At 43.2% G+C, this 23,414-nt stretch overlaps 1 protein-coding gene across 1 annotated transcript in view; it reads left to right on the top strand.

The window, feature by feature from the left end:
• The window catches only part of Thada (THADA armadillo repeat containing), a 296,591-nt gene that overhangs the window by 191,399 nt on the left and 81,778 nt on the right, over window positions 1–23,414 (top strand). The window contains exon 30 of the mRNA XM_055619015.1: window positions 11,714–11,832. Within this exon, the coding sequence (XP_055474990.1) occupies window positions 11,714–11,832 (119 nt within the window). The remainder of the gene's footprint in view (window positions 1–11,713; window positions 11,833–23,414) is intronic.

Below are 23,414 nucleotides of genomic sequence, written 5' to 3'. Positions count from 1 at the left end.
GTTTTGTTTGAGCTAGTTGTTAATTAGGTTTTACCCTTTCAAAACATTTCTTTGTCAAATCAGTTTGGCTTAAAAATACATTGTTTAGGGGCTAAGAGGTGGAAGAAGAAGATAGGAAAACAGATGATGAATAAGAACAAAGTAAAAGAACATATGAAAATGCCATAATGAGTCCTATTGCTTCTGTTAAAAGGAGGGAAAAAAACATTGTGTTATTGCATTTCCTTAAACCATAATGAAATTAAACATCTTCTCATATGTTTATTGGCTATTTGTATTTCATCTGTACATTATTTATATTCTTTGTTAAATATTTGCAGTTCCCAAAGGGTTTGCCAAGGCATAGGATGTTTAAAATCTGGGGGAGAAGTATTGTGATACTGGACATCTGTCAGACATATGAACTCTTAGCCCAAAGTAGCAGTGAGAAAAATTAGCTCTTGCCACACTCCTGTTGATGCTGCCGTGTCTTTGTAAAGTTGATATTGGGTAGCTGCTGTGATAGCAAGGAAGTGTAACAGGAAAATAACATGGACCAGCAACAAGAGGAGTCGAGGGAGTAGGCGGTTATGGACACATACACACCATTAGTAAGTATTATGGCTCTTTGAAAAGGAAGTCATACACAGAAGTCCTTTCAGCCTGTATGTATTATTTTTCAAACATCCACAGAATTGCTAATTGGGTCATTGGACCTACCCACTTAATGAATTAAAAGCATTAGATATTTCCTTTGGACTAGAGGGCACCATGAAAAAAAAAAATGTAGTACTAATAGTGTGTAAATTAAAGAAATAAGGAAATTGAATGCCTCCCTCCACCCCCATTTGAGACAGAATCTCACCATAAAGTCCTGGTTGCTCTCTAACTCAGACATCTGCCTGCATCTGCCCCCTAAGTGCTAGGATTAAAAGCAATTGCCTTTCTGACCACATTTAATTCTATGAAATTGTCCCATGCTTAATTCAGTTATTTTCATTTTTGTTAATGGTAAGTGAATTAGCAAATATTTTTATCCTGTTTTTCCTTTACTGTTGACTAATCACTATAGTTTTTGCTTTATAAAATTTTCCAGTTTGAGGCCAAAGGGCTCAGCTGCTAAAGATAACCTACCTCCAAGCTCCAAGCTCCAAGCTCCAAGCCAAACAACTTGAGTTCAGTCCCAATGATAGAAGGAGAGAACTGAGTCCTGGAAGTTCTCCTCTGACATCCACACAAGTATTGCTGCAGTAAATAAGTTAATTAAAATAATAGTTATAAAATATGAAAAAAAACATTTTCTAGTTTCCAGTTTTTATGTTGATGTATTGTATTTACACCTTCCTTATTCTGTTAGAACTTTCTTCATTCCTTACGCGAAAACTACATCAGCAAAAATGCATCCTTACCTGAAGATACTGAAACGTTTTTCCGTTTTCACCCAACATTTTTATAGTTTTACACTTTTGGTGGTTTGTTTTTTTTTTTTTTTTTTTTTTTTTTTTTTTTTTTTTTTTTTTTTTTTGTATTGGTTTTTCTTCCTCCATTTGGAATTTAGCTCATATATGATAATAGGCAGGGATCCAATTAATGTATTTTCCAAAGGACTGGTTGATTGTTTCTCTATTCTTTTGCTGAGTAAGTCAGACTGGTTCACAGAGATTTGCCTGCCTCCACCTCCTAAGTGCTTTTTTTCTCCCCTCTCTAAATATTTTAAGCTTGTTATTTTTATGTATTTATTTGTATGAGTGTTTTCCTGTGTGTGTGTGTGTGTGTGTGTGTGTGTGTGTGTGTGTGTGTGTATGTATGTATGTATGTATGTATGTATGTATGTATGTATACCATATGGATACCTGATGCCAAGAAGACTAGAAAACAGCACAGGGTCCCCTAAGACAGAGTTACAGATAGTAGTGAGCTGCCATGTAAGTGCTGGGACTTGAGCCCATGTCCTCTAGAAGAGCAGCCATCGCCCTTAATCACCTCGCCATCTTTCCAGCCCCTGCCTGGTTGGGTTTTGGTAAGTTTTGTTATATCACAGACTTTACTATTATCTCCAGTCCTTAAAGATCCAGTTATATAGGAAATTTAAATGTCCTTCCCAGGCATCATGACTCATGCCAGTAATCTCAGCACTCAGGAGGCAGAGGCAGAGAATTACCACTAGTTTGAGGCCACTTTGAGCTACATAGCAAGTACTATGCCAGCCTGGGCTATAGAATGAGACTTTGTCTTAAAGGGGGGGCTTAAATAGACTGGTTTTGTAAATTATCTGTAATGTTTAAATGTTTACACATAGTTTTCATCAATGAAAGCTAAAGATTTTTTTAGTTTGAACAGATAAAGTTTGACTAGCTTCAGAATCACTGTCTAAACTTTGCCAGCAACTAGAAGCTCGGGGCCCTTTAACACTGCCTCTGAGAATCAGGTTCCTAATGGCAGTGTAACATTTGTAGCACCACCTTGAGGATCCAAAACAAATGCAAATTCAAACTTAGCTCCCACCCCCTTCCTCAGTGAGAGTGGTAGAATTCCAAATGAATGAGTCCCTCTGTTTAGTGAGGTTTTTTTCATCCAGACAAAAATCTTTATCCTTGGGGACTCCAAGGAGCTGTGGGAAAGAATAAGATACAGTTCTTTGCTTCAAGGGCCTCTATTTTAGGAAAAAATGTTGCATGTTGATAACTGATAACAGGTTCAAAGGACTAGACATGTGGCTTAAGTAACAAAGAGCTTTGCCTAGCATGCATAAGGAAGCTCTGGGTTCAATCCTCAGCAGAGGGGAGGGAGGGTACAAGGGGCTGGGGACAGGACTGTTGGGAACTAAGAAGGAAGTGAGAGTCTTGGGGCAGGTTAAGAACTCAGTATGAAAAGCCAGAAATGTTTAAAGTTGGTCCTGTGGTTTGAGTAGAATTCCTATAGCCCACTTGGAGAGAGTAGAAGGAACAGTGGGAAGGGACAGCCTGAACCAAGCAGCATTTGATAGGTTGTCAAGCATGGAAGCTCATCTCTTGTGGGCACAGAATAGGCTTATGAAGTAGAGGAGGAAGAAGATAAGGCTAATTATTGGAAATGTAGGTTGAGCTTTCAGGGCCCAGCAAGTTCTTGAAGACAGTTTTAACTTGTGGGCGTTAGCCTCAGTGCTTGCCTTTGGGACAGCTGACAGCCATGTGTCAAAATAAGTCTTGGAGGAAATACACCAAGGTCTTTGGGCTCTTGAGCAGCTTGATGGGAGAATCCCAGAAAGAACATGGGTGTGTCTGTTTCAGTCCTTCAAGGTATGTGGTGCATTCTCAGTGACACGTTCCCGGGCTAGTAAGGAAAAAGGAAGCTTCCCGGGGATTAGTGTCCTTTTCCACGAAGACACACACCAAGAGCTTCGTAGGGATGTGTTCTCTCGTCTTACAAACAGGCTGAGGTTTAGGAGAGCAGCCACTTGAAATGTTTCCTGCTCTCTAATAGAGAGTACGTTGTGGGATGCTTGCGGGTGACAAAAGCCCTTCTTCTAGCTAAGAACTCAAGTGTTGCCTAGAGCTCACACTCCTCCAAGGCCTGTGACAGCAGCTGGCAGTAAGAACCCCTTCACTGGGCTCTCTGTACAAATGGCATAGGCATGTACCTGTGCCCAACAAGCCCAAGCAACAAAGATGCTCCTGACATACTGTGGTTTACCTGGAGCTCCAGTCAGTGTGACTAAAGCAGAAAGCCAATCCTGCAACCTGACTAAGTGACTGGAACTGAGAGATGTTACCCAGCTTCTCCATGGCTTTCCCAACTGCGCCCCCCGCCCCCAGGCACACACACTATATCCACTTCCAGCAGTTATGTGAAGAGGCATGTTTCTGTGAATTAGAAAGTTTAGATTGTTTTCTCAGCCACCCCCCACCCCCTCTTCAGTGTGACTTAGAGCCATAAAATACCTCTGCCTGCCTGCCTTTAGTTCTGTTTGTATGAATTAAGGCGACAGGATAAATATTCACATTCCCAACTACAGGCTGAAACAATGTTTGCCTGTTCTGACCAGTGAATCGAGAAAAAGGGGGATGGGGAGCTGACATCACCCTATACTATACATTCCTGGCATAGATCATTTATTTAAGTCTCTAAAAAAATACAGATGTTTTACCAGCCGAAATAAAACCCTGTGTAAACACTGAGCTTGGAAAAATGTGGCACTGACTTAGTTGGGGGTTTAGAGTGATTCAGGAAGAAGACAAGCAGGAAGGCAGATGCAGGCAGGTATACGAGGCTGAGTGGAATAGATTGAAGTGTTCACCTTGTCTATGTGCTGCAAGGGGGGAAAGACTGAATTTTATCCATTTATTTATTTTTAGCAAAATCCAGTTGCAAAAGTGAATCAATTAGCATTCGATCATCAGAGTTTGGAATCGCCAGTGATTATGATCTACTTAGCCCTTTAGGTCTGACCTTTAAGATGAGTGTCTCTTGACCTACTAGAGTTGGCCTCTTCCAAGGCCTGCCTAACTCTGCCCTATGACTGCTGGGGCCTGCTGGCTTCTGGAGCTCAGCTGGTGTTGATTTTAAAGAGGGGAAACTGGCCTGAAAGCCATGCTCAGTGAAGGAGAAAACCCGTCTCAGCATTGCATTCCCAAACAGCCATATATCATCTTGAGCTTGTCCCACACAAGTCACTATTTTAGTCCAGCAGCATAAACCAGACATATTTTACTAGTGCAGTGCAAGTTTTTTTCAGGGAATCGCCTCATGACTCTTCTTAAGCCCGTGACATTTATTCACAATGCATTGCATTCGTGCCATGAAGCTGCTTTTAAGATCCTGGGCTGCCCAAATGGGCCCATGCTTCCCATAGATGCCTGGCCCCTCCCTCCGAAATCTGAGTAAAGGGGCCCCCTACTCTTTCCAGGTTCTCAATGTGGTATCTCATTAAGGCTTGGTTTTCAGTTTAAAAAATACAGGAGCCCTTGACCCTCATTCAGTGCAGCCCCTTTAGCGACCACCCTCCCTAGGGCAGGGCTGACCAGCCATTCCTGTGATAGGCGGAGCGTGCTGCTGCCAACTTTGAGCAGTTCTTCCTCTTTCTGACTGAGGCTCCTTTCTTCCTTTCTGTCTGTCTTTCCTGTTTTTATTTTTGCATGTATATGTGATATGGGGGGGTCTAGGGCATCATGGCATTCATGTGAAATTCAGAGAACAACTCTGTGGAGGTACTTCTTTCCTTCCACTTTGACTTGGGTTCTGAATTCACTCACCAGGTTGGTATGGCAAGGGTCTCTGCCAGCTGGGCCATCAGGCGTTTTATCTTATGGCAGCAAAGCTTTCTTCTTCTGTTCTCTTCTATTCGTAACACCTGAATCCACTTTAGGTACCTACTATCCTAGAGGTAAACTGTCTTCCGTTCCAAGGTTAATAGATTAGCAGAGTTCCATCTCGACTCAAAAGAATTGCTGTTTTGTACAATAAATGACTGACTAGAGAAACCATCACATAGGTATTTCCCACCACACCTCTCAGCAAATGAGATGTTAAATCCAAACTAATTCAGATGCCCTCCCTCATTCTCAGACTTGCTGGGGATACGCTTCTACTCCTGGGCTTGAAAGGCACCCCAGCTTCCCAAGTTAAGAGTAGCTTTCTGATGTCCAACATCTTCTTCCCAGCTGTCACCCTACTCAGCAGCCCAAGGTCTTTCACACATGAGCTTTTCTCTCTATTCACTGCTGCTAGAGTTTAGGTGCATTAGAGGTTACCACAAAATCAGAGTGCTACCCTGCTCGGAAACCTAGAGAGATCATTTAAACTCATGCCCTCTCTGTCTATCCTTTGCTTTCAGACCTTTGATACAGTCTTAGACTTTATAAATACTTCATTTTAATTTTTATTTTCTGAAGTTAAAAAAAAAAAGCAGTGATGAATGACATTAATACCCCCTTGTTAAATCAGAGTAGCCCTTAGCACCCAGCTGTGCACAGGCAACTTGTGACTTGTTCGGCCTACTGCAAAAGAAGTTGAAAATACAGATGGTGCTGGTATGATGTCTCCCAGCTCCTAAATGTTTTTATAGATGCACTAAATAGGCCTTGTAGCCTATTAGTCCTACATGGCTATTAGTCTTCAGCCCCTGGTTCCAAGACATCACCTCTTTACAGGACTTCTGCCGTAGTTCTGGGCCTCCTGCCTCGAATGCTGCAGCTCCCCCCTGCCCTTGGCATCTCCCTGCAAATTACTGCTCTGTTGCTGAAGGTTTTCCTTTGAAGAGGGCTCTGCTGGCCACAGGACAGGACAAATTCTGCCAGGTTGCCATTGACATCTTTCTCATCCTGACCCACACACCCTGCTGATCTTTTTGTCATACAAAACTACTTCTTATCCCTGAGAAGTCCAAATACATTTTTTTTATTATTATTATTTTTTATTAATTACACTTTATTCATTTTGTATCCCTCCATAAGCCCCTCCCTCCTCCCCTGCCGATCCCACCCTCCCTCCCCTTTCTGCATGCATGCCACTCCCCAAGTCCACGGATAGGGGAGGTTCTCCTCTTCTTTCTGATCTTAGTCTATCAGTTCTCATCAAAAGTGGCTGCATTGTCCTCTACTGTGGCCTGGTAAGGCTGCTCCCCCCTCAGGGGGAAGTGATCAACGAGCAGGCCAATCAGATTATGTCAGAGGCAGTCCCTCTTCCCATTACTATGGAACCCACTCCCAATACATTTTTAACTGGTAGACTATCTTTAAACAATGTTAGATTTGTGAAAATAGTGTATTGGTAGTACAAAGGATTCCCATGTATATTCCTCTGCTCGCCCCCTAACTTTCTTTCCTTCTACTATTAATATTTTTGCTAGTGTGGTACATTGTTACAGTTAGCCAACCACTTTTGAATATTAAACAAACACTCTTTAAAGATTTTTTAAAATTGAATGTGGTGTGTGTGTGTGTGTGTGTGTGTGTGTGTGTGTGTGTGTGTTTAGTACCTGTAGAAGGCAGAAGGGTCATTAGATCCTCTGGAACTGGAGTTACATGCAGTGTGACTCCCCACGTGGTGATAGGATCATTTCCTTCAAATTCAGTCTCCCCTAATTACATACTCTTCTCTTGACTCCAGCAAGTTTCTTTTCCTTGACAGATAAGAATATCAATCCTTCTATAGTGACTTCTTTGAGTTTATTTTCAGAATGGAGTTAAGGGAGGAAACAGATAATGTATGTACAACAGAACCCACATTTTTAAATCAGGAATGTAATGTGTGCCAGGTAGGTAGGGTGTGTGTATTGAGAGAGAGGATAAATATATCTCTCTCATCACAAGATAAACATTATTCCAAAAATTCCTCTGTTCCCATTAGTGGCTCTTTCTGAAGTTTCAGTTACCATCAACTGCAGTCTAAAAATATTAAACTGGTTCAAACTGGTGGCGATCACCTTTAATCCCAGCACTCAGGAGGCAGAAGCACGCAGATCTCTGAACTTGAGGCCAGCCTGGCCTACAAGAGTAAGTTCCCAGATGTTCAGTGCTACACAGAGAAACTCTGTCTTGAAGAACCAAAAAGGAAAGAAAGTTCTAGAAATAGACAGTTAATAAGTTTTAAATTTTATTACAGTATATTGTTACCTGTTTTATTATTGCCATTTCTCTTCTGTTATTATTCTCAATCTGTTATGATTGAAAGTTAAACTTTTTGTACATATGTATGCATACATAGGAAAAATATACTGTTATGTAGAGTTTATATTAACAGAGGTTTCAGGCACCCACCAGGGATCTTAGAATATATTTCTCACAGAGGGAGCTACTGGGCTGGCAAGATAACTCAGCCAAGCAAATAAAGTGCTTGCCGTGCAAATTTGACAGCTTAAGTTCTATCACCTGAACCGATTCCCAAACTATGTCCCCTGACCTCTACACAAGTGCCATGGCGTGCGCGCGCGAGTGCGCACACACACGCGCGCACACACACCTGTACATGCACACATAATTAGAGTAATAATCAATTGAAAAGAAAGAGAAGGCTGCTATCTACTCAGTTTAATGAGGGGAAACAGACGTTAAATTAGCAATTAAAAACAAGGAAATCATGAAATTTGCAGGCAAATGGTGGGAACTAGAAAAGATCATCCTGAGTGAGCTATCCCAGAAGCAGAAAGACACACACGGTATATACTCACTTATACATGTATATTAGACATATAGTATAGGCTAAACATACTAAAATCTGTACACCTAAAGAAGCTAAGCAAGAAGGAGGACCCTGGGTAAGATGATCAATCCTCACTCAGAAAGGCAAACAAGATAAACATTGGAAGAGGGAGAAAACAGGAAACAGGACAGAGGGCCTCTGAAAAATGCTACCCAGCAGGGTATCGAAGCAGATACTGAGTGCAGGGAATCTTAGGAAAGAAAGGGAAGAAAGACCTAGAGGGGACAGTTGCTCCACAGGGAGAGCAACAGAACCAAAAAAATCTGGGCAAAGGGGTCTTTTCTGAGACTGATACTCCAACCAAGGACCAAGCGTGGAGATATCCTAGAGCTCCTGCTCAGATGTAGCCCATGGCAGCTCAGTATCCAAGTGGGTTCCCTAGTATTGGGAACAGGGACTGTCTCTGACCTGAACTTAGTGGGTAGCTCTTTGATCACCTCCCCCTGAGGAGGGAGCAGCCTTACCAGGCCACAGAGGAAGAAAATATAGCCAGACCTGATAGGCTAGGTTCAGATGAAAGGGGAGGAGGACCTCCCCTATCAGTGGACTTGGGGACGGACATGGGAAGAGTTGAGGGAGGGAGGGTAGTATTGGGAGGGGATGAGGGAAGGGGCTACAGCTGGGATACAAAGTATATAAACTGTAATTAATTAATAAATGTTTAAAAGTTAGTTGACCAAAGGATGCACATAGCTAGTCATTGGCTCATAGCCATGTGTGCTGCCCTCCGAGTGTGTGCCATGTGATTGGAGTCTCACCATTCATTTAGCTTTGCTGTCCCCATCATATCAGGAATCATGGGAGTGTGAGGAGAATGGTGTCTTTCAGCCCTGTGTGTACCCTGAACACAGCCAGTACCCTGCAATGTACAGGATCCATGGGAATGTGTCCTGTGAGAGTTACTAAACACCAGCATCCATTCCATACAGGAAGCACTTGTTGAGTCCATGCTCTGGACTCCCAGCATGAGATCATGAAGAGCCAGGTAGGTGATGACAATTGACCATGCAGCACCAGGGAGGCTGTTTTCTCTGTGACGAGAACATAAGCTGCAAGAGAGTAAGACTGTTTGGTCCCTAGCAGTTCCCAGGACACTATCTAGTAATAATACTTGCTCAATAAGTATTTGTGGGCTGGATGTTGGAATACTGTTGCAAACTTGGGCCCCCTAAACTGGCAGTGTGCTTGTCAGCACTTTGGTGTGTCTGTGCATTCTCCTTCTCTAGACTGGCAGGTCTAACTTCTCTATGCTTGGTTCTGGCTGTTTGCAAGTTATTCCAGGCCTGGGCCTAACTGTACTCTGCACCAGCACTTTAGACAAATGGGGAAACAGAAGAGTGGCCTTGTGTCTGCCAGCCCCAAGAGCTGAAGGGCAGGTGGCTCTTTCCGGAGCTCCCTGGCCTACTATCTGAACTTCACACCTAATGATTGCCTTCTTTTCCTTGAGTCCAGAGTTTCAAATGTCCTGTGAGGAAGGTTATGCATTCGAATATTTTCATCAATATTTCTCAGAAATACTAATCTATTTCCCGTGTTCCCGTGCAAGCTTTTCTTCTCCTTTATCTGCCTCATCGTCTCTTTTTCCTTCCCTGCTCCACTCTCCTCTGCTTCTCTGACTTGTGCTTAATTTGTATGGCACCGCCCCTGCAACTTGCTTATGTCTACCAGGTTTGCCTGCCTGCACCTCTGTGGACATTTGTCAGGTGCAGACAGATCACTTGCTGTCCTTGGTGAGTAACTAGGATCACAATTGTTGTCCTGGTGTGTGCCCAGAGTGACAGAATTGATGGGCCTGTAGGCTGACATTCATAAGCCAGAGCTACCAAGCGTTTCAAAAACAGTCTTGTTTTTGCCAACCAAGGTGAGCAAATATAGGCCAGAGCTTAAACATCCACCAGGGGTTATTTCTGAAGTGATTGCTTCTAAATGAGAAGCATTTGAAACCTCACGGTTCTCTTGACAAGTAAATTCCACAGTCCTGTGTTTTGCTGGTGTCTGCTGATTAATTACAGCGCTGTGACACATGAAAACCCTGGTGGTTGGTTTAGTGCAGCTGTGGAGAAAAGAAAGCAAGGCCCAGTGACTTTGCCAGCTCTTCCGGGACAGTGGGGATGGAGGCCGACGGAGGTATTTTTCCCTCTGGCAGTCACCACATAAGAACAGAAGCCCCAGCCAGCCCAGTTCTTCAGGCTCTACGCCGGGTGGTTTGGTCCCTGCAGGCTGCGGTTAGGGAGCAGCATCTGATTGGGTGATCCTGAAAGAACAGGTCCTTTGTTAGAGAAAGTGTTTCAGTGTTCATACAGGAGCTGAGCGCACACTCCTGTATACTCTTGCTTCAGAAAAAGTTACACTGGGCATACACCTGTAGTGCAGTATTCAGGGGTCAGAAGCACGGAAATGGACCTGTTCAAGGCCAGCCTCAGCTACATAGGGAGTTTGAGACCAGCCTGGACTATTTGAGTTCTTATCTCAAAGTAGGGATCTGGACATGTGACTCAAGCTTGTAATCTCAGCATTTGGAAGACTGGGAAATAGCACTGTGAATAAAGTGCTTGCATATGGGGTTATTTAAGAGCCCACATAAAACCAGATGTGGCAGCTCATGTGTCTGTACTCAGCACTCCTCGCAGAAGATACAACAGAAAAGAAAAGAAATAATACTAAAATACATTTTTTTTTAATTCTTAATGTGTTCATTTGTACTGTGTTTCCTTCATCCTCATCTTATGTAGATGATGGAACTCAACCAAAGGAGTTGTCTGCCATGAGTCTTTCAGGCCAGAAAACTTTATCTACCCTCTGTCTCGTTCTTCCCCAAAGACTTGTGCTCCTCACAGAGACAATATGGGTACCATTGCTGAGTAGGGGTCTACAAACATTTGCTCATGGTCTGGGTTGCTTGTGTGGTCAAACAGTGCCACCATCCTAAATAGGAATGCTTGAGCAATACCAGGACCTGTCCTTTCTGCTTTAATTCTGGCATAGAATTGCCATGTAAGTGTCAAAAGTGTGTGCCACATCTGATTGCTGCTTCTTATGACTGCCAAGGAAAAGTCTGACGGTTGTTACGGATCCCACTTCCCACTTCTGCACAGGTGTGCTGTGCTCTACCTCCCGAATCAGCCCACACTGTCCTAATGAACCCGGACTTGAGTCTAAACCACTTACACTAAACCACTATTCCTTTCTATACAAAGACTTAGAGTTTAGTTTCCTGTAAGACTGCTGACATAAGGTAATTACACTTCTTCGCTGAGCTCAGTGTATAGGTTGTTTCTACTAAGAAGCTCTTGAGGAAGATGATTGTGTGGTCACAGTGTTCCCCAATCTGGGGAATTATGGCAGTAACCCAGAGCACCGGTTTGGTCAGATCCTGGGCTTCTCACCCCTTCAGCATTTTCCCCAACCTGCAGCTTTCAGCATGCTTTCCTGTGGAGACTAGAGTCTGTTTCCTTTAAGAGGGACCATTTTAAGGAAATCTAAAAGAGAGGACCTGAGCATTTATGAAAAATCCATTTTCACAGCAGAGTATTCCTTTTTCTCTTTTCTGGTTCAGGTTTTTCATTTGTTACAAGCCTACGTTACAGACCCCAGACACAGAACAAATGCAGATTTTCAGCAGGAGCTGAGTGACGTCACTGTTTGTATCAGAGCCAAACTCTGGCTTGCCTTGAGGTATGTAAAAGCCCCACATGAGGAGGCGAAGTCGTCAGGTTAGTGGTGTGCTTGAGAATTGCTGTTTCTAGTGGTAAGGAGTTTTAAGTTATTCACATGAGTTCCCCCAGACTTTTTGGGGTATTTTAGACCTTTGCATTGTGGTATAGAAAGTATTTTCTCGACAATTTTTCTAAATTGCTGAGAGTTTGGGTGGGGATTGGTAGGGTTCAACAGTCAGCTGTTTCTTGTTCTCACCACGTACCCAACCCTATAAACATAGTAGCTACAAATGGCAGCAGTTGGCTGGTCTTCACCGCACAAACCCTGAGAAGCCATGGCAGCTAAAGTTAAAGGTTCTTGGGTGACTGAGCAGGCACTAAAGGGAAGGTGGGACTTGAGTGGGAAAGAGAGGTGAAAGTTGTTGTGGGTAGGTGGGTAGTAGAATAGCATGTGTAAGCAGAAGCAGAGTGGGTACTTTTTGTTTTGTTTTGTCATTTTTACTAGTGTTTGTTCTGGAATTTAGAATATAAAGGATGAAAGAGTAAAAACAGTCTCCCATTTTATTATATGTAGAGAAAACTGTAACACTGTGTTCAGAATCTTTGTTTAGGCCCCGAGATACTGGTAGGACACTGTCCCCTTCAAGGCCCCTGTATGAGTTAACTCTGGCCAGTGTTATTTCAGATGGCCATGTAAAATGATGCCTCCATGAGGCAGAGGGAACTGGGCAGGCCAAACTGAAAGTGAGAGGAGCTGGTGGTGGGTGTGCTGGTAGGGTGTGTAATACTTAACTCTGGGCAGGGGCATTGAGGGGTGCTCTCTGTCTGAAGTGCCACTGAAGTTATAGAAGCTGCTAAATGGTTCCCCTAAGCCTCATGCCACTTACCTTTTATGCAGCCCTGGTGCCCTTAGCCTCTAAGACACTTCCTGGGAGAACAGAGACTTGGGGTCACATATGTGCCTTATAACAGGTGAGGTCTTCCTAGCTGTTATTCCTGGGCATCAGGAAGTAGAGGTTCTTCGGGAATTATCTGCTGAAACCTTTTTCCAGCCATAACCTCTACAAGAATCAAGCTTTGGCTCTTAAGCTCCTATAAAGGCAGAGTTTCTACCCCTTTGCTTAGGCTCACTGGAAGTTATCGCCCACCCTCTTCCTCAGTCCATTCCTTCTTGTTTCCTGAGAAAGAGAAGATGGAGGAACAGGCCAGCCCTTGATGGACTTCATTTAGCTCAGTGCCTGAAGATGGCTGACAAAGTGGTACTTCTACCCACTTGCTTTTCAGCTGGAGAAGGCCTTCCTGCCTTAGGAAACATCTGAGATGGTCCCTGTCACTATTGTCTGATCAACCCTTTCGTTGTCATGAGTTTTTCCTCTGATTTGCTTAGCCTTAGCCTAGAAAACAAAGCCATGAATTACATCCACTCACTGGGTTTCCACCTCTTTGTCCAGACTACAGGAAAGCCACTTTTCAGTTTCCAATACAGTCAACTCTCTATTATCCAAGGGTGAACTTTCCACTCAGTGGGTGGTCTGTGGAGGCTCCTAATGCCAGGCTTCCTCTTACTCCCCAAGATACATTTTTATAAGTATTAATCAGGGTATGTTCAAGCCTAGAATAGAGTTTGTAAGGAAATCCTGCTGCCAAAGCACAGTACATTCCAGGGCTTTGCAGGAACCATCTGTATTATCCATGTCACTGAGGAGTACCCACACGCTGTGAGTTGGAAACCATAGCACACCATGGAGGTAATGAAACCATGACCTACCCCATCCCTGCCTTGTCTCTGAGGGCCTCTTGCTCTGGAAGGTATTTGTCTATACCAGTTCACTTGAATGCACAGATGAACCCATTTAGGGTCATGGTAGTTACCTCAAAGTAAATCCTTTTTCACTTTTCTTCCCTGCTTTGCCATGAAGATGTTACAGTGCCAAGTATTCCAAATTCAGCTGCTGAAGAAGCCCTTTATGTTCCTGTTCACTTACACGTGACATAGAAGTATGCCTTGGGCTCAGTGAGGACTCTCTCTAATGTAACCTATGAGAAATTACTGTTGCTGGGAAAAGAAACTGCTGGTTTAAGTTCTAGCAGTAACACCCTTTTCCCTTCTATAGTTTATTTGATCATTGATTTCATTCAGTCCAATAAGCTCAGGGATTTTAGGGGATGTGTCATTTATTTGTCCTTTTGTTTGAAAGGTTTCTTAAAGAAACTTTGGAGCTATGGCTATCAGTTGAATTTTAAAATTTGGACTCTGAAGTTGAGAGCACATAAAAACTTTTGTCATATCTTCGTGTTTTGACTTTGCAAGATTAATAAGGACTTATTTATAGGAGCTGGTTGAGCAGTATGCATGGAGTTGTTGGACTTTTACATGACAAATGGCCAGCTGGCAATGTGGGTTGAATAAAGGCCTACGCTTTGCTCTTATAGGCCACTTCATTCCAGGATGTCAGCCCCTTTATGGAAATCAGCTCATTAATCCTTCAAGTCCCTTCGTTCTCCCCGGTCCTTAGACTTTGCTTCTCAGTTCAGTTCATCATCTTTCTCCTGCTGTGAGGGTGGTGGTTACCAACTCTTGGCAGAAAACTCAGCCAGCCCAGGTCAGGAGACCAGTGAGAATTAGAGTGAGCCTCTTAGTCTGAGAAGGTTGTCGAGGGTGCTGCAAGAGGATGGAGTCTAGTCCCCAAGGGTGGTCCTGCCTGCTGCCCTTGCTATCTGCAAGCTGCAGCTCTGCTGTCCTAGCTGAGTCACAGGTCCTGCCCAAACAGGAAAGACTTTGAAAAGCTCTTTCAAGCAGGACTAAGAGGAGGAAAAGGCTTATTTACTTTGGTTGTGATTTGGGATTGCAATTATATTGGGCTTAAAATTTGTCAGAAGTGGTTTGTTATCTTGTGTTTTCTTCAGTCATAAAAGACTAAATATGTATTGAATGTTTCTTTTAGAAAACTTGATGACATACACCATGTGTGTTGGTATATATCTGTTAATCCTACTACTTAGGAGGGACTGAGACCAGAGGACTGTTGCAAATTTTAGTCCAGTCTGAAACACAGTGAAATGGTTTAAAAAAACAAAGCAAAACAAAAAACCAAACCGATAAGGGAAACTTGATGAGCTGTGTACTGTTAGACTCATTGGAGTGGATGATATGAAGGCCAAAAGGAAACATATATATATTTACTAAGCTTCTTTCATGTTTTTCCTTGGCTATCAGTGCATAAAAAAAAAATGCTCTAGTACAAATTTGAAAAAAATAAACATATAAAAGAAATCTACTTTGACCACAGCCCAATGGAAACCACTGTTTTTGGTTAACAGTTTAATGTGGTTACTTCATCTTTTTTCCTTTTTTTTTTTTTTTTTTTTTTTTTTTTACATAGCTAAGGTTTTGTTAAGTATAAAAGTTATAGCTTCCTTCTTTCATTTGGCTATATGAAAGTATTTGCTGTTATTCTTTAAAACTTTTTATGGCTACTGTGGAAGATAGTATCACACTTCCTTAAAAATTGAAATAGAATTAGTATATAATCTTACAGGTCTCTTTCTAAGTATACACACACATACACACATATACACACACACTGAAGGCAGAGACTTAGATATTTGCTTATAGCAACACTCTTCCTGGTAGCTAAACCACAGAAGCAGCAATACTCACTGCTGACAGTATTAGCAAAATATGCTATATATACATTCAGTGACATTATTCCATCTTTAAAAGAAAAATTCCTTGTTGTTTAGCTTTTTTAAGTCTGTAGATTTTAGTATGGCTATCCTATATTACACAGCTATTGGCTAATATCGGCTTATAAGTGAGTGTATACCATGCATGTCTTTCTTTTTCTGGGTTACCTCACTCAGGATGATCTATTCTAGTTCCATCCATTTGCCTATAAATGTCATGGTTTTCTTGTTTTTAATAGCTGAGTAGTGTTCCATTGTGTAGATGTGTCACAATTTCTGTATCCATTCCTCCACTGAGGGACATCTAAGTTGTTTCCAGATTCTGGCTATTACAAATAAAGCTGCTGTGAACAGAGTTGAGCAAATTTCCTTGTTGAATGGTGGGGCGTCTTTTGGGTGTATGCCTAGGAATGGTATAGCTGGATCTTGAGGTTGTGCTATTCCCAATTTTCTGAGAAAGCACCAGACTGATTTCCAGAGTGGTTGTAGGAGGACCCTAGGGAGGATACTTAAATCTCATTCAGAATGGCAAACAGGATAGACACCAGAATCCATGGAAGAGAGGGAACAGGATGGGAGCCTACAGTCCTCTGAAAGGCTCCACCCAACAGGGAATTGAAGCAGATGCTGAGACTCACAACCAAACTTTGGGCAGAGTGCAAGGAGTCTTATGGGAGGCGGGGGGTAGAAGGACAGAGATGGGACAGGAGCCCCACAAGGAGACCAACAAAGCTAAAAAAAATCTGAGCCCAAGAGGTCCTAAAGAGACTGCTGCACCAACCAAGGATCACGCATGGAGAAGACCTAAACCCCTTGCTCAGATATAGCCAATTGGCAGCTCACGCTCCATGTGGGTCCAAGTAAGGGGAGCCTTTGTCATAAACTTGGATACCTGCTCTTTGATCACTTGCTCCTGGTGATGCGGCCTTGCCAGGCCACAGAGGAAGAGGATCCAGGCAGTCCTGATGAGACTTGATAAGCTATGGGCAGATGGCAGAGGAGGAGAACTCCCCCTTTCAGTGGACTAGGGGAAGGGGGTGGGGGAATGAGGAGGAAAAGACTAGGAGGACTTGAGGGAGGGACTTCAATCAGGATATATAATGAATAAATTATAAAAAATAAAATAGTAACAACAAAAAAGAAAAGTTTCCACCCCCAGTGCTAGGGATTGAACCCAGGACTTTGCACACTGTAGGCCAGTGCTCTACCAGCAGCTGTATCCGAAGCCAGCAAGGAAGATCTGACCATGCCGTAACATGGCAGTGCCTCAAGAGTGTCAGGCTGAGTGCTCATTCATAGACACAGCAAGTAGAGTGGCCACTGGCAGCATGTGACAGAGGAGAGAATGGAGTTCCTGTTTCATGGGCACAGAGTTTTAGCTTTACAAGATAGAAGGAGTTCTGGGGTTAGAATAGTGACTCTGTACTTAAAATACTTTAAAATAGCAAATACTCCAACCAAAAATCTTTCTGTACCATTATTTCTTCAAGGCTATTGTTCTAATTTTTTTTTGCTTGGGGGGGAGGGCTTTTCTTCCCATCTCTACCCAAAAAAAAAGGCAGGAAAAAAAAATCTTTGAAAATACCATTTGTTGAAAAATGGACTTTAAGTGTCTCTCCCTACCCCGTGTGTGTGTGTGTGTGTGTGTGTGTGTGTGTGTACAAGAAATTGGGTGTTTGTTTTGATGTTTTGTTTTGTTTTTGAGATGGGACTCACTATGTAGCTCTGACTGGCTTGAAACTCACTAAGATCCATGTGCCTCTGCTCCCATGTGTGCTGGGATTAAAGGAGCATGCACCACTATGGCTTCATTGCTCTACTTTTTAATGTCATAAATAATGTTCTAGTGAAAAGTCTGTATGTGTGCCTCTGTGTGTGTAGTTTGTAATTCAGGCCTTGGCTTTGATTTCTAAAGTAGAAATCAAAGTAGACTTTGATTTCTAAAGTCTCTTAAGTACTACAGCATTTAAAGGTTTCAGTACAGCTGCCATGCAGTTTGAGTTCCTCTTCCACCAAAAGCTTAAGATTTTTTTAAAACTTATTTTTGGAACGCCTATTTTGTATTAAGCTCTAGATAAAGCAATTAGTATATATGAATCCATGAGTTCATCTCAAAACTCTCTTGGTACTAGAAAACCAGCTTTTCTGTGGAGACACACTATGTATGACACCAGTTTAGTTTAGCATAAGTTTAAAGATAAGTCAAACAAGTATGCATAGGTTTTCAATTTATACCTTAATGTTATAACATAGTCACTGACACACTTTAACATGTGTATCTGCCTAATAAAGATTCTTTCCTTGGGCTTTCGAAGGGTGCCACTAAGGCCTGGGCATATTAGGCACTCTTTGCCAGCAGTGTTGGGAACCAAACTAACAACTTGTTCCGATCCTGTTAATGATCTGTGTGCTGTATTTCTCTCTGTATGTGCTCATTTGCACGTTCAATCTCATTCTCTCTTATTCATATTCTTTCTTTCTATCTATCTATCTCTCCTTCTCTCTCCCCCCTCCTCCCCTGGGATTGTTTTAATTTTGCTTTGTAACAGAGTCTTGCTTTTCAGCCTCGGCCAGCCTCAAGCTCACGCCCATCATCTGGCCAGAGCCTCCCCACTCCTGGAATGTCAGCGGTGCACTACCACTCTGATCGCCTCTCCACTGCCGTCCTCACCTGGCCACTTCTCCCCTTAGGAGCCCTACAGGAGTCTGTGACTCTTGGACTTAGCACTAATCAAATGCCAGGTTGGCTGGTAGTAAGTTTTCGTTCCAAACAATAGTTCCTAATGCTCAAGCTAGAACTAGCTAGAATCACCTGAAAAGATTTTAAAACCTATCAATGTCAATTCCACCCTGAGAAACTCTGCTTTAGATATTTCATGCCTTTGCTTTCCCAAGTCCATTTAAGCCTAGTGCTCGTCCTGGAAGCTCAGGTCACAGTTTTATCTCTTAAGGTGTGGCTGAAGCAGAGTAGACTGTTCTTGGATTACTCCATTTGCCAGGCTTTTCTAGGCAAGGCATGTGCCAGACTGCATTAAGCATTACAACTGTTTCTTAAAACAGACTCGTGGGCTTAGATTTTAGATGTGGAAAACCCCATGAAGTCTGTGCGACTTCACTCCCCAGCCCTATTTGTATGGAGAACTGCAGCCCATAGGGGCCAGGGAACCCCATCCATTCACACAGCTGACCAGGAGTGGACCCCACTGAAAACTACTAACATTTGTTGAGGACTCAGCTTCCAAGTCCTTGCCAAGCTTTTTCCTGGGCCTTGCTGCCTCCATGTGTCCAGACATTGTTTGTTATGTTGGGGATTTAAGGACTTAAGCATTGTCTAGAATAGAGCTCAGAACAAAAGCATGCACAGAAATCATTTGTTAGAATGAAGGCTCTCATTCACTAACTTAGGGTGGGACCTGGGAGCCTAAATTCTTGGCCAGCTGCAGGTGAGACCACTGTTGTTGGCCCTGGGACATAATTCATATTTTATGTAGCAAAAGCTAGGACATCGGCTACTATAATTATATACTCCCCAGTTAGAAATGTTCTTGCTTTCTTGGCCTCATTCTCGAGGGCAGAAGCTTGGAGTTACAGGAGCAGACTCAAGACTACCAAAGGCATTAGGCCTGTATTCTCTCCAAGCATCAGGGTTTGTGTAGCACCAGGACACTATGGGAAAGTTATATTCCTTGGTCCAGGCGGCCATCCCTGTGGCCTCAGTGCCTGGGGTAGGACCAGTGCTTTCCTGGCATGCAACTGAGTATTTATCATTTTGTAAAATAACAGTCTGATAGTCTGGTGAGGAAAACGGGCTCTTGGCAATACAAGAATAGGTCTCAAGGTTATTAAGAAAGTCACCTTGGGAATGAGTTTTTAAGTAAAACTGTGTCAGTGAAGGGCATAAGTACAGGAGAGCTTGTGTTTGCTGAAGAACTACTCTTATAACTGATCCCTCTAGCCAGCTGTGACTTGCAAAGTATGAACTGTAGCATTGATCCACTTCCTGGTCGTCTTCCCTTCAGTACTTCTCTCACTCACCCTGTGTACTCTTCCTTACTAGTCCCTACTAAGTTGAGTGTTGTGCTCCTTTAGGGCCTATGGATTTAATCATGTCAGTAAAATATGCTTAGAGAGACAAGGCTAAGCCTTGCTTGTGTGTGGCAATCCCCAGTTCTTTCCCCAGGGGTCTGTGGCCAGCTACAGAATTCTGCTCTAGAATTCCATTTGCTTTACAACAGCTGAAGACAGCATTTCTTTTCTAACCACCAGATTTATTCACACAAGAGACTATACTTCCAGGGCAGAAAGAATGGGCTTAGGTCTGATTCTTTCCCACTGTCCCCAGCCCCTCCCCAGTCTCTGTCTTCTGGACTGCTATCCTCCTCAGGAAATAACTTCCTCTTTTGCAGTGACCTGAGAAACAATGTGGTGTCAGCCCTCAACCATGCTGGAGCTTACTGTCCCACCTCCATGCCCCTGATAGGCATCCAGCCCAGAAGGGTTGTCGTGTTTCGTTAATCATGGAGCATTGTAAGGCTATCATTTGTGGTCCCTGCCAAGACTTGAAGGAACACGGGTTTCAGCAAGGCTGCCTCGTCACATAGCAAGTGCGCAGGCACCAGCTGGCCCGTGTCTTGCTTTTGTGTGGGGCTGGGGAAAGCTATTGCTTTCCTTTCTTTTTTTCTTTTTTCTTTTTTTTCCCTCCTCTCCATTTTTTCTGTCCTCTCCTTTTTTTTGTCTGGAAGGTTTTTCCAGCAGTCCCTCTTTTCTACATTTGAGAGACAGAGAGGACAAAATGAGTATGGATATAATCACTACTTGACTCTCAGCTCTGAGATTTTGTGGGGAGAAGAGACTTCTTTAATTCTCCAACTCAGCTTATTTGAAGTCACCTTCAACCTGGTGAAGAATTGAGTAGTGAGAGGAACAGAATGGGTGTATTTTAGACCCTTTCAGACATTTCAGGAATGTTTAAGGCCATGAAACCTTGAGACTAGATCCTGTTTATATTTTTAAAACAACAGAAAGAAGCATGAAGTTACATTTCAACCCAAACCCATGGGACAATGTGCAAAACATCTCCTTCATTAAATACTTGTTTTGCAAATGCAACAAGGAACAAGCTGCTTAAGAAGTGAAGTTTGAAGATACAGGAAGAGTTTGTTGTTGCCAGCAGGCTGGTCCGGGTAAAAGCAGTCAGATGTGATTAGTATGTCGAAGTGAGCCTTGAATGACAGTGCACAGGATCAGAGCTTCCTATCACATTGGAAAGTGAAGGACAGGACTTTTACACAATTGTAACCAGGCAGTCAGTCCCCAGCTGCTGATGCTTTATGCTTGTAAGTAAGAAATCCAAACCCCAACCTGGAGTTAGTAATAAATGGGATAGAAGGCTCAGAAATAATCCTCTGCTTGTAGCTGTTGGCCCTGGGACAATGAGAGGGTTGCTGTTAGAAGGCTTGGAGAGTATTGTCATGATATGATTTGCATTTTCATAGCACTATGTAGGGCCCTGGTACAATGGATTTTTTTTTTCTTTTAACATCAAGTCCTATCTCTTGGATAAACCAGTACCTTCATTTGAGCCATTTCCAGTGAACTAAATTCAATCACAATTCACAGGAAATAGCATGCTAGAGAATATAAAATGAATTATATTTCTAGGGCACAATTGTGGTCTTGTAATTCCAGCACTCAGGGACCTGGGGCAGGAGGATTACTGCAAGTCAAGGCTAGCCTAGGTTGCATAGGGAGACCCTGTCTCAAAAAGCCAAAATACAAATATGGTGAAAGATACTGTCCCTGTTTTAAAAACCACGTGGGGATGCTAAAGAGGTGGCCCAAAGATTTCAGACCACTTGCTATTCTTGCAGAGTACCTGGGTTTGGTTTTTAGCACTGGCAGCTCACAACTATTTGTAACTCCAGTCCCAGGGGATCTGATGCCCTTTTTTGGCCTCTGCAGGCACCAGGCATGCACGGGGTACACAGACATACAGACAGACAGACAAAGTACTACATAAAATAAGAAATAAATATCTTTGAAAATAAAATCATCTGACCAAGACAGAAACAGATTAACCGTAAGCAAGTAAGAATTTAATAAAGGGCTGAAATGAATCACAGTAGAGCTGAGATGGGATAAATGCTAGCTTGTGGGGGTGCAGGAGTCAAGGAAGTGTTTTAGGAGAAAAGAGACTTCTTTACAGGCTGGGTAAGGTTTAAAGGCTAATTTTCTTTGTTTGGAGAAGGAGAGAGGTTGTACATATACAGACTAGCCTTTGTTGAGTAAATTAAGAATGTCTGCTACTCGTGTACCCAGGAGTCAGTTCAGAGTTCAGTATCGTGATAAGCTCTTCGGGCATATGGAATGGAGCCTTAGGTGGGCCTCGATTGTCATGGTGTAGTTATAATGCAGTCCAGTCCATACAAACAGTAACCAATAGAGGAGCTCAAAAAGCAGTGGAGATCATAGGTTCAAAAGTGCAGAAAAAAAGGCTCTCTGGGGGAGGCAGCTGTTTGAGATTAGCTTAAGAACAGGAGTGTGATTTAAAAACAGCAGAGGTGATAGGGAAAGAACATGCCAAGATGGTGCAGTGAGATACTGCAGCAACACTTAGCATGAGCATTGGCTTGGTAGAACCAAAGAGGAGATGCTGTGCAATTGGATAAGAGACCAGGTGTGGTGGCCCTTAAAGGAATTTACATTTGGCTCAAGACTTTAAGAGACATCTCAGGCAGACACTGGTGAGAAACATCTGTATACACTTGAAGCCAAATTTTCAAAAGCTCCCCAGCATGATTTTTATCTTTGTGCTTTTGGTAAGAGAACCGTAGAACCATGGAGTTTATACTTGGAGAGGGAATATAATGATCATCTCATCTGGTGAAATTCTTCCCTCAAAGAGAAGCTTTTGTGGGAACTCAAGATGCTGAAGCTAGCCTAGTAGGAATGGTAAACATAGTTCAAGCTGGGGTGGGGCTTGGAGACCCACCTGCATGGCTTCCCTCCCATGGAAAGCACAGAAGAGACTGTAAGTACCCTGACTCCCTATTTCCAAATAGAGATCTAATAAAAACAGAATTTGCAGAGGAATAATTGGCAGCCACTTTAACAGAAGTGTGGTTCTCAGAAGATGGCTCCAGTTAGCGATTAAAGTAGCAAGTTCTGATTTGCTTCTTGCCTTGCCTCCTGCTTCCTGATCATCCTTGTAAAAGATCATGTGAGTTTGTACTGTGGGGGTGCCCAGGACTCCAGAAGCTGCCTTCCTGTAGAGGACCAACTCTACACTTTGCAATCAAAGGCTGCTTTTCTAGACCCCTTCCTGAGAGGCTTACTCTAGAAGGCTGCTGCCTCTTCCCTGCCCAGCAGAGTATAGATTCTGGTGTGTGAGTGGGTTAATTCTCCTGGTTACCCAGATATTCTGTAGTAGTGATCTTTTTTAAAGGCAGCCCCTCTGGAGTCAGTGATTCTGACACAAGCTTTCTGGCATTCTGCCCCCTTCCTGCCTCAGTATTGAGCTGATGAAGCCCTGGTATGTTTGCCCTGTGTTCCAAGTCTTCTAGAAAGACTTGTAGGGAAGGGCCTGGTCTCTGTGAGTAGACTGAGGGAGCAGCCTAGAAGAGGCCCTTGCCTCCCTCTCTGCCCTTCACTTCTCCTTGCCCTCAGCTATCTGTGGTACCTAGACCTCTTCAGTGATCACAGTAGCCTGCAAGTCGTTGGAAACACCTTCCCTTCCCATGCAGGCTCAGAGACTCATTCTTCCTTGAGCTTAAAGAGCCCTCACCAGCCCACAGCCCTGTGCTCTGGGGAGGGCCTGCTTCTTGAGGTACTAGTTTTATAGGAAGCCTCAAGCCTGGGGCTGGGGGAGCACTGCCATGTGGTCCCTGAAGCCCACTAGTGTGGCCTGTAATATCC

This window comes from Psammomys obesus, unplaced genomic scaffold (assembly GCF_907164565.1).
Source record: "Psammomys obesus unplaced genomic scaffold, mPsaObe1.curated_primary_1811, whole genome shotgun sequence".
Lineage (NCBI taxonomy): Eukaryota > Metazoa > Chordata > Mammalia > Rodentia > Muridae > Psammomys > Psammomys obesus.
This window is presented reverse-complemented; position numbering and strand designations above follow the sequence as displayed.